This window comes from Photinus pyralis, unplaced genomic scaffold, assembly GCF_008802855.1.
Source record: "Photinus pyralis isolate 1611_PpyrPB1 unplaced genomic scaffold, Ppyr1.3 Ppyr1.4_LG6, whole genome shotgun sequence".
Taxonomy (NCBI): domain Eukaryota; kingdom Metazoa; phylum Arthropoda; class Insecta; order Coleoptera; family Lampyridae; genus Photinus; species Photinus pyralis.
In genome coordinates, this window is record NW_022170663.1 from 4,319,275 (window position 1) to 4,335,365 (window position 16,091).

The following is a 16,091-nucleotide window of genomic DNA, read 5'->3' on the forward strand; positions in this document are numbered from 1 at the left end:
CTTTGCATTTACTATTTGATAAAGAAGGTATAGTGTCTCTAACTTCAATCGGTGATACAGGAGTAAGTGAAAATTTTAAATGCGAAGCTATCCTAATGTTGCAAACCTCCGAAGTATCACTTAAAGTTTGATTTAGGTTAATTATCGCCAGATTTGTTAACGAAATGTCTATTAAAAGTATCACAATGTATGTTTAATCACCTTATTTGAATTTCTATGAGAATTAACAATTGACCACATTGTACCAATAGAGAAAGAGAAGTTTATGGCCGCACAATTAGCAGAAATTTTAGCATTTTTAATTGCTGTTTTATATTTATTAAAAACATTTCGTTTGATATTACGAAGCTCTTCGGATTTATCTCTATCATAGATCTCACATATGAGCTGATAAACACCGCGGAGTGAACCATTTTATGTTAGTGTCTTTGTTTCTTCTCAGTGTTAAAGACTTTAACTTAAAGTTTTTTTCCGGAAACGCGATGTTAAATGAATCACAAAAATTTTTAAAAAATACACTGAATTTTTTGTTCAAATTAATGCTTGTGTCGTTAAGATAGCTCCAGTCGCACTCGTTCAAAATTCTAAATAAGCTGAGGGTTCCGTAGCTAGTAATCGGTCTGTAAGTCTTAACACTATCTACACTTTCATTACATTCAGTTTTACCACATTGCACAGTAATTACCTGACCATAATGATCAGAAAGATTTGTGTCCAAAATATTACACTGAAAGTTATTAACCCCGAAGTTGATAAAAATATTGTCTATGCAATTTTTTTTGCGTGTAGGTACGACAATAGTTTTAATAAAACCATAAGCACTTAATAAGTTGCATAATTGTGTGGCATTACTATCACCTGTTTCATTAAATGATACATTAAAGTCTCCTGCGATTATTATATTATTGTATTTACCTTGGTTAGAATTCCTTCGAAGTGATTTACGAAAATTTGAAAATCACCCGAGGGAGAACGGCAACATGAAAGAATAACCAAAGCGTATCCCTTGATTAATAGGTACTGAAGTGACTTCACAGTGCACCTCTACAGACAAATTGTTGATTACCTCAAGGGGTTTACAAACGAGATCATTTTGTTTGATCAAAATTAAAGCTCCGCTGTGTATTTTGCACTTTCGACAAAAGGCAGATGCCACTATCCAGTCGTTGATTCTGAAACCTTCAACTTCATCGTATTTCAGCCAGTGCTCGGTGACGCAGATGACATTAAAATTTTTTCCTTGTAAATAGGCTTCAAAAAGACCTATTTTATTTCTAATGGATTGGATGTTTATATGAAATACAGTCAAAATAGTATTTACCCGGTTGGGTTTAACTTGGGAGTATTAAAAAAAACCGATTAATAACTGCTCCGGATGGCGAAGTTGTGGGCAAAAATAAAGGCAAAAAAATAACAATAAAAAAACTGCAGAGAATTCAAGTGACGCAGAGCCTACTAAGAAAACCAATAATGATCAGAAAGTTGGCAGTAACTAGACTAGAGGAGGGAGAGGATGTGAGAAAACATTTATAAATGATCTGTTTACAACGTGGCAGAATCTCGTTTTACTAAGTCTCCCACTAAGTTTCGAATATTTTGCACCACGATTGCGTCTCAGGACACACCGCAATAGACCCCGAGAAACGGAGAACTAAGATTACTGAGTGTCCCGATTCAAGGAACTTCCATACAGAAACAGGAATTTAGTACGCCATGGTCGCAAAGAAGACCTTCGAGAAAAAATCATAGGGGAAAAGTGATAAGTAAAAGAAGGAATTTTCTTAACCGATATATATATGAAACAAAGGACACATGGCCAAATTTTGCAACCTGAAAGAGAAGAAAGACAACACCGCTAAGGTAACTTCTCCAATATGGAAGAAACAATTGGTGTATCGACTGCGGATACATGCCACACTTGTGCAAAGACGTAGAGAGTTTCACAAAAGTACAGAATATAAATGGAGTGAAATTAAAACTCGCCAGCAATTCGTCGACGGAGATCAAAGGAAGTGAAATCGTGGGGATTAAGTTGGATTTTAAAGGACAAATCACGGATGTCCAAATTCAAGATGCGTTTACGTTCCAAATTTGCGAATGAATCTCCTATCTGTGGGAAAAATAATACACGAGAAGATGACAGTCACCTGCGATGACAAAACCGCCAAGATCGTGGACAGAAGACTGGAAAGAAGATCTTCGAGAAGAAGCGATTCAACGAAGATCTTGCAGAAGAAGCGATTCAACGATCTGTGCATAATCCAAGACGGAAAGAACTAATGCAATTCAGTACCAGGAATGGCAACGGCAGAATGAAGACTGAGTGAAACTGAATATGGCAACGAAGACCGGGCCATCTAATCTTTAAGGATCTTCAAGAAAGGTTCATGAAAAAGCAACATCAAAGGTGTAACCACCGATGTACCCAGGGGAAGTTTCGAATGCGATGCTTGTATCCAAGGGAAAATGATGAGAATCCCTTTTCCTGTACGAGAGGAGAATTTTGCAGTATTGATCGACGAGTACTCTGGATGGTGTATCTCTAAACTCTTGAAGAATAAATGTATCGTTTTCGAGGTTGAGAATCAGACAAGGAAGAAGATCAAGTACTTACAATTCGACAAATGAGAGGAATACGCGAACAAGGTGTTCCATGAGTGTCTGAGAACAAACGTAATTGGGAAGAGATTGACCGTCACAGACATACCACAACGGGATGGGATCGCCAAGGGAGGAAATCGTAGACGTATTGAGATGGATGTATGTTGACCGAGTCTAGATTGTCTCAATGGCTCTGGGGCGAAGCCATCAATACAGAAAACTGCACCAGGAATAGTTGTGCATCAAGAGGTGTAGGAGGAAAAACACCACACGAACTATGGATTAGAGAAGTACCAAACTTCAGTTATTTCCGTGAATTTGGATGCAAGATACACACGAAACAGGGAGCAGACCAGGGGAATTTGTACCTCTTGATCCAAAAAGGGAATATTTGTCAGATATGCAGAGATGTACAGTGTGGATCCCAGACGAGAGGAAAATCGGCATCACACGAGATATAAAATTCGCTAACGAGTTCAAAGAGAAGACGAATTTTAAATCAGAAATCAAGAGAGGCGAACAAAAAGCCGCCCACTGTAAAACTTATGTCTTTTTCTTTCCATGGGCAAGATAGAAATGAAACTATAACAGCATAATTTATGTAGGTACACTTCACAGGCGACCAATTTTGTAGTGGGCGGCTACCTGCAATGATTGACCTGACTGTATTTACACTAGAAGAGCAACAATATTGCACTTAGCTTCACTATTGCGGCAACAAAAGTGTGCAAGGTTAGCAGAACATGTATAAATCGGGATAACTTTCAAAAAGCTACGGCAAGATTTGTATGGCATAAACATGATGATAACTCGCTTCGCGTTAATAGTGCAAAAGTTGGTGTCTTCAAAAAGACCCACCAAATCCGCCTCGCTCCGCTCGCTTCCTGGAAGTGCCATCACGGCGGAACTCTGGAAACTGAGGTCGGTTTTGAAATACCACCTAGTCCCGAAATTTGTGCCGCCAATGTTCTGCTAACTTCACGGACCCATTGAACTCTTAAGATTTTGACAGTAGGTAAATTAATTGTTTCGATCAGTAATGGTTTTTCTGCTCACCGAATGAATTTTGGTTTGTTTTTCGTTTCCCGACCAGCCGTTTGTTAGCACCAAACGTTTTCTTTTCAACTTATTCAAGCAGCAGACCCAAGCTTATTGGGGAAAACTAAACCGCAGAATGTCAATCTAATCTCTCTAATCAACGCAGTATCGGAATGAAACTGCAAACGTAACGCGAACTCTCACTAGAAATTTTCATAATTTGAAAAATCGAGGAGACTTAACAATGATTTTAAAACATTTCCGTTGGAAGTTTTATAAAATGACACAGAAAACTAGGAAAAGGGGATGCATTTGGTGTGGAGAGACAAGAGGAGCTATACTTATTACTTATTCAAATTAAACAATTTTCTTACGGCAAATTAATGTGAATCACGTAAATATAATCCTCCTCATATTTGAGTAAATTATTATAAAAATGTTTCCTTGTTATAATCGTATTTAGGTACTTGATCTAAGGGTTTCGTTAATTAACAACTGACGAGATCACAATTTTCGTAGTGCGACCAAGTGGTAAAGAGAAAAGCATGTGTTTTTTATCCAGGTTGATTGAAAAAACATTCTCGCTCGATAATCGCGTTTGTAGTCGCAGTTGTTCGTCAAATTCTAAAGTTTCGAGTTTGTCAAAAACGTGGGAACAAAGAAACGAAAGCGTAAAGTCTAAGAACATCCCAAAAAGCGACAAGTCTTCATGCGGGCTCTACAGCAACAATTGCGACGTTTTTATACGAATTGAGCGCAGAGAAAACAATACCAATTTAATAACGTTGCGGTTTGCACTGATCGGAAAATGTAGGGAAAGGACAAAGAGAATCGCAAAACTGGCATACCTTTTCCGCTTCAGGTCTCCCAACTCGAACGACCAGAATGATAGTAGGTATCTACCTACGTAAACATCTCAACCTACCTTTGGTATGAAAGGTAAAGCCTCCTTTAACGTATTGCGATAAAAATGCGATTTTTGCGTGGGATCCTTCATATTTATAACGTCGAGGAACTGCAGTGCGTGTACAGCCGAATCACTATAAAATAATATAACAGATCGATTCGTTTTTCCGACAAAAAGCACATTTAATTTACCTGAAATACTTAATTAGAGATAATAATTGAGCGGTGGGGCGTTGTCTTGTATCCTTACTTAATAAGCGTACGGCGGCCTCTTGCAAAGGAAGAGGAATTCGAGGAAGAATATTGTGGACTTGGTCTTCTAACTGAAAAAAATCAACATAATTAGGTTTGATGGGGGAAGATCACAGGCAAGTAGTACATAAAGCAACTGTTTCCAAACGGTAAAAAGGTTCGCTCGGGAACGGCAATGAATTAGCATGAATAATTTGCATTTGAAGCTTAGCACTTACTTCATAACAAATGTATCTCGCTTTTATGTACGTTAATTAAGTTTACATTTCTACTATTAATATTAGATTGAATGAAATTAATTAACTGGTTAATTTAAATGCCTCCTTCACAGCCGTCTGCAAAGTTCTAGTCAGACATTCAATTAGAGTGATTTCGAATTATTGTACACTACTCACCACTTCAAGCTGTTTAAGATATGCGGAACTCGAGTTTCCAGCCTGAATTAAAGGGCGCCCTTGATTAAATATTGCACACACAACCATCCCCAAAGAAAACATGTCACTCAGTATACTGCATATCGATTGAGTTTGCGTTTCCGGAGCTGCAATAAAAAAAATACCTTAAATTAGTGTGTTTTAAACATTTTTTGGGAGAATAATAGAGGTAATCGCCAAAGGGTTTGTTAGATTTGCACGCCCGCACGTTAAATCAACCCATTTCCACCCGGTGCGTTTTAATTCACTGACTAAATTACACCTACTGCTGTTGCCAGAAGGGTATACACCAAGGATTGACCCTTTGCGTTATTGAAACTAGAGAAAATCTCCAAATTACTGCATGCCCTAGACAAAATTTGGTGGTTAACTTGGTAAGACATATTGCATTATATAATTAGAGTTTCCAAAGTTGTCACAAGTTCTAAATCAATTTATCAAACTTAACGTCTGACATTTGACCTGTTGGTTAATAATATTTTTTGTGGCTGTAACAGAAACTTATCCCATTGAGATGGTAATTCTTTTACACAAAATGCACTACTAAATACCTACATTTACATTAATTGCGCGCAAATACCCTATTCCATTGCCAGAATGGAAAGCTTCAAACATTTTTATCTGGAATTTCTTGAATAATCAGAAATTTAATCATTCTAGCAGTGTAATAGCTTGGAAAATGGGTTGGAATTTGTTTCCCGTATAAAATTTTTTCCGTTTGACAATATTTTACTCAGTGATACAACCATAAATTACCGAAGATTTCTTCAGTAAGCCTCGAACTCGTAGTTTGCTAGCAGGGATAACTCTCAGCTAAATTTTATGACCGTGATTTTTTCTTTATTTCTTTGGAAAATAATCTGTTAAAGAGAAAAATTGCAGGAACGTTTATATTTTAGTATCACGTCAACGTTTTGTAGTGGTCCTGGGAAAATTGTGTTATCCCATACCATAGGTCCCTGGTTTCATATTACACCAGTAGCCGTCAATATATAATGCAGGTTTTGGCTTCTTTAAGTTCCTGGACACCGATTTAAGCGTTTGAACCTTTGAAATTGGTGGTACATGAGGTACATATTAAGTACATAAGATGCTCAAGTGCACCTTTCAATCCGACGTGCTTCTGCATTTTCATCTGCTCAATTTTCAGTATTATATAAGTTGATTTGTCTCGCAAATGAAAACACGTGCGAAATACTTTATGTGTTTTAGATATTTTCAGTAAATTTGAAACCAAAATGAGTTAAAAGCAGTCTATTTAAACTTATACTTACAAAAGTGTTACCCACATCAAAGCCTTTTAACGGTACAATTAGTGTGGCGTTTATCGTTTAGTACAAGATGTATATTTATTATAATGGAAAGAAGGCACCCTTTTAAGGTATAAAAGTACTCAATGGCGACATATGCACACTGAAAACCTCGCCGCTACGTGACAGTTCTATCTTTAGAATTCCTGTTTAATATTAAATTTTGATACATACATTGTAGTAACGTTGCTTTGGCTGGCAGGAGTTTCCGAACTGTGCTTTGTTATCTATTTAGTGAGTGGAGAGAGTGCTTTATTAGTTTGTGGTCCCAAATGAAAACATGAACGCAATTATTTATGGGAATATATTATAATGTACTGTTTAATGTTTATATTTGTTGGGTCGACGTATCCATACTTTCCTTATACAAAAATATTCTACGCCATTTCTAGCAAATGGACTTAACTCTATAAACGAGCATTCTGTATCCATCGTTACTGCCAAATGTGATTACCGTAAAGCGAATGTAGCGTTGCGATTTATAAACTCTATTTGTATGCAATGTGTGTGACTATGCGAGCTTGGAAACGCGTACTTTCAGCTGGACTACGAGTATAATGGAATAGTGTCGATCGTTACTGTTCTCGCCGATAAAAGAGGGCACTTGTCAAAAACTAAATTGGTTCACAAAAATTCATAAACATTAAAATCGATTTTATGTACAAAAATTTTTCCATTTCAAATTTCCATCGCATTAGTCTATAGAGAGGCTCTATATTTTCATATAGCCATTTTAAGAAATATAGAAAAAAATAATTCGTGTAGGTAATTCATATTTTTTTATTATACCTGAATCACAATCTCCGTTTTAAACACTCAAATGCGTGCGAAAAAGGGCCTTTAAAACACACGTGCTTTAAAGTTGCTAAGTAACGATACTTCAAGTATGACTTTTGAAACTGTCATCTGGATGAAATAAAAACTCCTCTTAGGTCGCTTTCTGTAAATGCAGAACATTTCTTTGGCTTTTGTATCTATCCTTTGGTTGAAGCTTTCACAAACGCGCGTAATTTAGGGTATGCTTCCAAATCTGTTCCACTTTTTAATCGCAGCATTGCTTTAAAGTTTTGAATGAATGCACCAAAATATAGAAGATTTTAAATACCTTTGACATTTCCTTCATATATGCCAGCATTATGGATGCATTTAAGACTGTATTCGTAAGTAACTTCCTATTCATCCATGGAAAACAACTTTTCATATTCTTTATAATAGGCTTTACTGGAGTTGGATTTTACACCTACCAACGTTTGTTTAGATTTTACAACAATCGATTTAATGGGCGGTGTATTATCTTTTTCAACGGAAATCGTTTTATTCACAAAGACGATGATTTTTATAAGCAAACGTCAAGTGACATTTCCATGGCAATCGTGAAATTACGAACACCCAGCCCACTTAATTGGACATGTATTCGAGTATAACGTCAATATGACTTCATTGTATTCTCTATTTTTAAATTATACTGCAGGTATAATAAAAATACTATAAGATACACGTGTATAATATTGGTCTTTAAAGCACTTGCAACGTTAAAGGCACTCCGCTTTGCGTCGTGCCCTTAAACTCGTTGCGCGTGCTTTAAAGACTTGATTATACACTTGTATCTTAATATACTATTTAGGGAATCGGCCGTGTGATTATCAGAGTCAAATTTAACGTCCAGGATTTGTTTTGTATTTTCTTACATCTAGGAAGGTTGAAGGGAAGCAATACCCCCGCAGGAAAAGGAGGGCGTTGAAGGTACAGTTTTCCGGTTTTTCTGTTTGGAATAAAATAGTGCAGGGGTTAAGAGCCAAAATAGGTTTCAACCTTGCATTTTGTGATAACTTTATGAAACTTTCAGAGGATGTTCTAGACACCCTAAGGTTCAATTTCAGCTATGCCGCCACCCCCGCAACACCGGACGGCACTTGCTATAGCGGGTTTCTTAAGCGCAGGGTAGCATTTCAATACCCGCCCATAAAATGGGTCAAAGATGTATGTCCAGGATTTGTTTTGTATTTTCTTACATCTAGGAAGGTTGAAGGGAATTGTCAAATACCCAAGGAGAATTTATTTAGGGCATTTTACGTGGTTTGCCTATTTTTAAGGCGCTTTTCACAGTGCGGACTAGGGAATGCAATCCCGCAGCAAAATCTCAATGCCGGTATTTGCGGGATTGTTAGATGTTAATCCCGCGGGATCCCGGTATTTGCGGGATCTCGCAAAACTTTAAATAAATTGGCAAATAAGCAATTCTGTGCGGTTAAATTCTGTATTAAAATAAATCGCTAATTATCACAATATTTAACAAAAAAGTACCTTCGGCCTAATTAGAACTCAAAAAAACCTTACCTGTAAAGCACAAAAAGTCTTCTAAAGTGCCTCAAAAATCATAGTATATTTTTAACGAAAAAAGTTTAACAATTATTTAAAAAATAATTCGCCGTTATCAGTTTCATTAACAAAGTAAACACAGTTGTCCCCTTGGTCGACAAATTCCTCAGTCCCGCAAATCCCGCGGGATCCCGCTCCATTTATGTGCGGGAATAATCTCGCAAAAATGCTGCGGGTTCCCGGTATTTCGGGTTCCCGCAATCCCGGTATTGCATTCCCTAGTGCCGAGTGACGGAGACCTCTTTTGGCTGCTCTACTGAATTTTATACTGTGCTTTAAAGTATTTATTGAGACATTACAATGCTGAAAGGAAAGTTAACAATATCTACGGCACTAAAATTATTGAGCCCTATCTTGAGTACACTCGCCTCCGCAGTCGCACAATTCGGTGCAGGTCACATCGGACTTGACAAAGCTGCATCTTTGTGTGCAACCTTTCTTACATCCACATTTTACTAAGATTACAAAAGCTTATGGAATTGGAGGTTTTAAAATCCAGACAGGCTCCCATTCTTGATCTTCACTCGAGTTTCTCCAACCCCAATCACATGGATCCGGAAGTTGCTGTTGCGCCAGGAGGCAATGTCCCCATACATGTCCTGCGAATGTATGTAGATTAAGTTTGTTTGTTGAATATGGATTCAATTGTAAATTCATCTATTCGCCTACTTACCGCCTCTCTTAAGAAAGGTTGCACACAAAGATGCAGCTGTGCCAAGTCCGACATGCCCTGCACCGAATTGTGCGACTGCGGAGGCGAGTGTTCTCAAGATAGGGTTCAATAATTTTAGTGCCATAGTTATCGTTAACTTTCCTTTGCATTGTAAAGTCTCAATAAATACTTTTTTGCGCGATCGGTCATTTCTGACTATTTACCATGGGTATTTCCATGACAGTACGTAGAATTTACCAGTTGCTATGATTACGACGACGCCAAAATTACTTACCGATCTAAAAACAGAACAGCAAAAATACTTACCGACGCCTTTTTAAAAATCAACAGTCTGACATTACATTTAATCTTTAATTATTGTTAGGTACATTAAACGTACAATTTGTGCTGTTGTTTCCTATAGCAAGACGCTCATAAAGTCATAAAGGAAGTGCAAAGCTAGTAAACTACATCAGACACATGCACATTTTTATGAAATTATTAATTTCAATTTTGACATTTAAACTGGTTGCCTAGTGATGTACACCATACCACTTCGAACATTTCGATTTATTCTGCTCGTTAATTTCTTAGTGCATAGTTATATTGGTTGGATAATGTTAATTTCGATCGCGCAAAAAATGTTATAAGCACGTCGAACGTTAAGGGTTACCGTTCTCAGACAATAATTGGAGTCGTCGCTTCGCTCCTCCTCCAAACAATTGTCTTCGAACGGTAAAAATCCCTTACCGTTCTCCATACTTAATATACTATAGAGCATAGTTAACTATATAATATTCAATAGAGCAGCCAAAAGAGGTCTCCGTCACGATTTTACTTCCCGCACTGTTAAAAGCGCCTTAAAAATATGTAAACCAGGTAAAATACTCTACATAAATTCTCCCTGGGTATTTGACAATTCCCTTCAACCTTGCTAGATGTAAGAAAGTACAAAACAAACCCTGGATGTACATTTTTGGCCCATTTTATGGGCGGGTATTGAAATGCTACCTTGCACTTAAGAAACCCGCTATAGCAAGTGCCGTCCGGGGTTGCGGGGCATAGCATAGGCATAGGCATAGCTGAAATTGAACCTTAGGGTGTCTAGAACATCCTCTGAAAGTTTCATAAAGTTATCACAAAATGCAAGGTTGAAACCTATAACCCCCGCACTAGAATGACTGGTCTAATAGTTTAGCCTTCCATGTGAGAACCGTGCTGAAATAAAAGATAATGACATATGTTCAAGTTTGACTATTCTGTGCTTAAAAGGTTTTACACCATTTGCACGGTATGGCGGTGAACGGATATCTCTTATAAAATATTGGAAACCACTGAGAGAGAAACCATACGGCAATATTGTTTTAGTAAAACCCCCTTTCGGTTTTATAATGGATGGGATTTTCAAGTGATTTACGGTTTACGTAATTGAAAAATCCTTCGAAAATTCCTAGATATCTATTTTTATTATACATAGACCCGCAAGATGTGGACACTTGTATATTATACTTACTTCTGGTGGTTCAAACTAGTACGAAGTTTTCGCTATTAACTTTAAAAAAAATGTAATTATCTACACAGGTAATATCTCGAAATACTATTAAGCAGAAAATATGCGTCCTTCGCTTTATTTTCGCGAAGTAAATATTTCCTTTTAGTAACACGAAGTAAAACTCTGGGAGTGATTTAGCAGTGGCTTACAGTGCAGTGTTGGTGAACTTAGTTCTTGTAAGGGTGAATCATCAAACATGGATAGAAGAGAAGATTTGGTGGCTAAAAGTATTTCTTCTTGGTCAACAAGAAATAATCTCTACTATAGAAATAACTCATGGTATTAAAATTCAATTTTGTTTCTTGAATATCATACAGGTAAATTTCACGGTATTTTCTTTAACTTTTTTCTTTATAACGAGTGGTGGCTATATGTTGAATTATAAAGTAGCAATTAAAACAAGAATAATTTAATTTTTATGATTTATTTATTCGGTCAGCGGTGGGTTAATACTAAACGACTGTCAACAATTCCCAGCACTCTATTCTATAAGCAACAGCGTCATAAATAGCACGCAGTTTAAAATTCAACATATAGATGGCCCACCATTTATAAGCCACCAAGAGAAATTACTGGAAATTATTTATTAATAAAAATAATTTCCAGCAATGTCTCTTGGTTGCTTTTATCAAGGAAAAAATTTTCCCAAAGTTGTGTCATTATTAGTTTCTGACTCGGTTTCTGATATACAGCCGCTTACCTCACTTATTTGGCCACTCTGTACAATCGATATACAGGAAACCACTGGGTATGTACCCAAATTTCAAGTCAAAAAGAAAATTTTAGAAAAGTAGCTTACGTATTCTATAACCTATAACAATAGGTAATATTTACTATGTCATGGGGGAATGATCGTTTTATTTGAACTCCTTATTTTACAGAGGGAGTTGGATATAGTAACGTTGGCCTGGAATGTCCACAGACTTCAACATAGCAGAAATAATACGGCTGGAACTGGACGTTCTATTTTAATGTTTCAAACTCCAGCTTTATATGCTGCAAATACTTACTTATATACTATATCATTGTTTTAAAAAAGTATAAATACTTAGCCAAGCAGTAATTTTGATTTTCTACTCCTATATTAGTTATATAGTTGTTACTTATACAAGGTGATCCGTTAAGGATGACGACCGGTTACATATCAGAAACTAATAAACCTACAACTTGAGGAAATTTTTTTAAAATAAATGTGACCAAGGCAAATTGCTAGTCATTTAAAAGAATTTTTCCTGTTTAATGAGAAGCATAACGAAAATAAAAAAATTAAACAAAAGTTGTTGAGTGTTCTTCGTGCCCCCTAGCGGCCACCCCACAAACTTAAATATAATTTCTAGCAATTTCCCTTGACCACTTTTATTAAAAACATTGTTTTCTCACAGCTATAGGATTATTAATTTCTGATATACACCCGGTCGCCACCCTTAACGGATCACACTGTACAGTACCAATGTAAAGTGTTCCCCCCTTCCCCCTCCCTCCCACGAACGTTTGAACAGTAAAATATTCGAGAAAATGCTCGGAGAGGTTGATTTTTGATTTTACTTTATTGTATTTTTTCTTGAAATTTGAATAATATAGGTACAGAGTAAACCATCTTAGAGTGACGATAAAATCGGGGACACCCTGTAATTCTTTTTATTTTTAGACTCTTCTCCACCAAATTTTATCTCCTATCCATCTTTGTTGATTCACCCTTCCTTAGATGTGGTTATAAAAATTAAGCTACGTAAACGAGCAATTAATTCAATTCTTGTTCATAAACATTAAACAAGTCCTTCCGCTTTACAGAAAATGAGTATTTCGTGTATCTAACGCAAATGGTTTGGTGTATTCCAATACCTTCCGGTAGATTAGACATCTGCAAATTAATTGTTATGTGAAAAAATTTCACCATTTCAATTTTCGGATTACAGTGGAGGTTCTTAAAATCCTTCCTCCATTACACTACTTTTACTCTGTTCTTTCTTCCTCTCTCTCTCCTCGTTGGGTTCATCCTGGTTCGTTCTTCTACTCATTTCCCTCTTTGTTGGGATTCTCGCTTCTTTTCTGTCATCGCTTTCTTTTCGTCTTCGTCTAATACTTTTTTGTCCTGGTTTCCTTCTGATTTCTTTCTCTACATTCCCAAATGGTTTGGTTAAATATTGCACATTGAAATTAAAAAATCTTTGCGCTTTAGATTCTCTACAGCTTTGGATACGTCCAAATCTGTTTGGTATTCTCCCGTGTAGGGGCGGGAAAGAATAACCCTACTGCAGAGACACTGCATGTCGTAAGAGGCGACTAATCAACGGTGGGTTAACTCAATGGTTAACCTTTTAGATACGGCGACTCCCTTTTTAGATTTAGTATTTCGCCGACTCCCCTATACATTATATTTTTTTTTTAATACATCGACAATAGTTGTAATTTTAAATATTGCACATAATATTAGATAATACAAGTAATAAATCCAGTTAATTTTACAGTAAAAATATGTCAGTTTAGCAACATGCGGCGAGGAACATTAAGGATAGGGCGAACAATGAGGCAATTAGGTAGTAAGAGAGGAATTTAGTTCATAAAACCCCAAGAAAAATCAGGGGGTACTGGACCATTTAAAAATCTTTTTGCTTTCAATGAGCTATCTTCAGAAAATTGAGTTTTATTTCTCGATAACGTTCACAGATACGAAAACATTGCAAGACACCAGAGTTTCTAAAAAAATCATAAAATTAAATTCTTGTTTTAGAATCTATCAGTGGCGCACCCAAAAAAAGTTCAGGGGTAGAAAATGGTACATGCCCCCTGAAAAAAGCAACACGCTCCAGGTTCTCACTACTATTGACATGACCTAGGACATGACCCTATTCTAAATTTGGACCTTGGTGCAATTATTTTTTCTCTCAAATTTCAGAAATCTTGTCCCACCCAAAATCACGCCCATAAATCTTACGTATCGGAATCTGGATTAAAACCGAGCTGTATTCGAGCATTCGCTCACCTAGATTACCATTTTAGTGACCTAGGGTATTTCGTATAACTATTTATTTCGTCGGGCCACAAAATTCAAGTATATCGCTGAATACATTTACACCCCACGAATAAATGCTTTAAACTCCAAATGTTGCATGAAAATTCGGAATTTCGTCTTTGACTAAACTTCAACTGTGAAACCCGGAATTCCGATCTAAGACTTGTAATTCATAATCGTACCTTTACGCCTAAATTCTGGGCGTAATGCTGAAAGTAGGAGGTGAAGGGCGATGTACAGAATTTCAAGTTGGAATTCCGGATCCAGAGTTGGTATTTCAAAAAAACGTGCCCGTTGGTCTTCCTCACTTTGAAGTGAAAAGCACGTTTGTAGCAATAACGTTCAAAAGCTAACCACCAAAAGCATATAAATTGTGTAGATACAGTTTAATTTCGTTAGGTAAGTGTAATTTGGGGTAGTTTATAAATTAACAACTTCGGCTCGACTCTAATTATATTTTAAACGAGTTAATGTTCCATGAAGTTGAAAACGAATAACTCGCAGAATATAAAATTGATTTACCACCCGATCTATATACTAGATTGACATTTAGAAAGCTTACTTTACCTGTGTAATCTAAATTAGGCTGCGCCATTTTTGAGAGTCTCGAAGTCCAAGGCTGACAGGGAATTGGTTCGACGCCGTCAATGTCGTTTACTCGATCTGAAAAAGAAAGGTTTTCGTTACACAGTTTTCAGCCAAAAAACTTAATGAATTACAGTACTTCGCCGGGTTTCCGGTGTAGTTATATTTTCTTTCCCCCGGTAAATCTTATACAAGTAAAAGCGAAAATGTAAAATAGATTGTAGCCATTCTGACCTTTTGTTCTATAAAAAGAAACGTTTGGAAGCGCGTCGGAATAGGGGTAGAAAAATGTTTAGACGAGTTGAAAGCGCACCTGTTGATCTAATGAAGTTGCCATTGTGCAGTGCTTCACTTTAAATTTGCATAATGCCACTCTGTTAAGTAAGGAGAAGTTGTATGAAGCAATCGCAGAAACGGGAATCCGCCCTGGCACGTGCAGGTGAATTTTCTCTTTGAAGGCTTTCCGTTTGTGTTGCGGAAACGTGCAATTTATTTGCAAAAACAGTAGCTTACCCTTCTGAAGGTAGGTATATTGATTTACAGGTAGAAACACGCGCACAAGATAGGTCAGATTATTCTATATTTAAAAGCTGTTTTAATGCAAGTTAAAAATTCAGTTCCGTTTGATGTTGGTTAGGGTTTGTCGAAATACAAGCCCTCATTATTTTTCCTTGTACATGCCATTCTTATACTTCGACCTTGCATATACAGGTGGCTTGCGTTTGTGGCACCGCAAAAATCAAACACTAAGGTCCGATGTTTTGATATTTCAGTTAAACTTACCTCTTCTCCTTTGTAAATACGATTGTTTCCACAGACTTCATACAAGTTCAACTGAAGTATAAAGACCGGCCCAAAATTCTATATGATACTTTAACTGTCAGTATAACATGTTAATTTTATCTGTGCAGAATTATTATGAAATTCAACAAAAAAAAACATTTCATTCAGTTAACCCCATGCATTTGTAATATTTTTGAAAGCGATTAATCTCTTATCAATCGATGACACTTCTGTTTTTGAATTTTGTTTTGTTTGCCCTTACAAAAGCATTCCTGCTGCGCCATTATCGTCTTTTACAATTCCCATCGAATAACCTCAAATTATGCAAATTTATTCTAAACTACAAGTTCATTGCTTACTGTTTTAAGAGGTTTATTCCAAGATAATAAAATGCGGTTGCAGTTTTGGAAAAGAAATAAAGACGAAAATATTAAAAAATTGCCTTGCGGAATGCCACAACTAACGAGTATGCATGCTAACACCAAAAAGTAACCATTACTCTTTGCTAACACGAAAATTTCAATCTGAGCCAATATAATAAAGCATATTTTTTACATACAGAATTCTACCCTCGATCTCACCCCTA

The 16,091-nt window shown here is 36.6% G+C and overlaps 1 protein-coding gene across 3 annotated transcripts in view; it reads right to left on the reverse strand.

Annotated features, from left to right (window-relative positions):
- The window catches only part of LOC116174385 (SCY1-like protein 2), a 117,637-nt gene that overhangs the window by 13,252 nt on the left and 88,294 nt on the right, over positions 1-16,091 (reverse strand). For all 3 annotated transcript variants that reach the window (XM_031492302.1, XM_031492301.1, XM_031492303.1), the window contains exons 5-8: positions 14,705-14,800; positions 5,193-5,338; positions 4,738-4,868; positions 4,565-4,679 (exon numbers count right to left, since the gene is read on the reverse strand). In XM_031492302.1, coding sequence (XP_031348162.1) covers positions 4,565-4,679; positions 4,738-4,868; positions 5,193-5,338; positions 14,705-14,800 — 488 coding nt within the window. The remainder of the gene's footprint in view (positions 1-4,564; positions 4,680-4,737; positions 4,869-5,192; positions 5,339-14,704; positions 14,801-16,091) is intronic.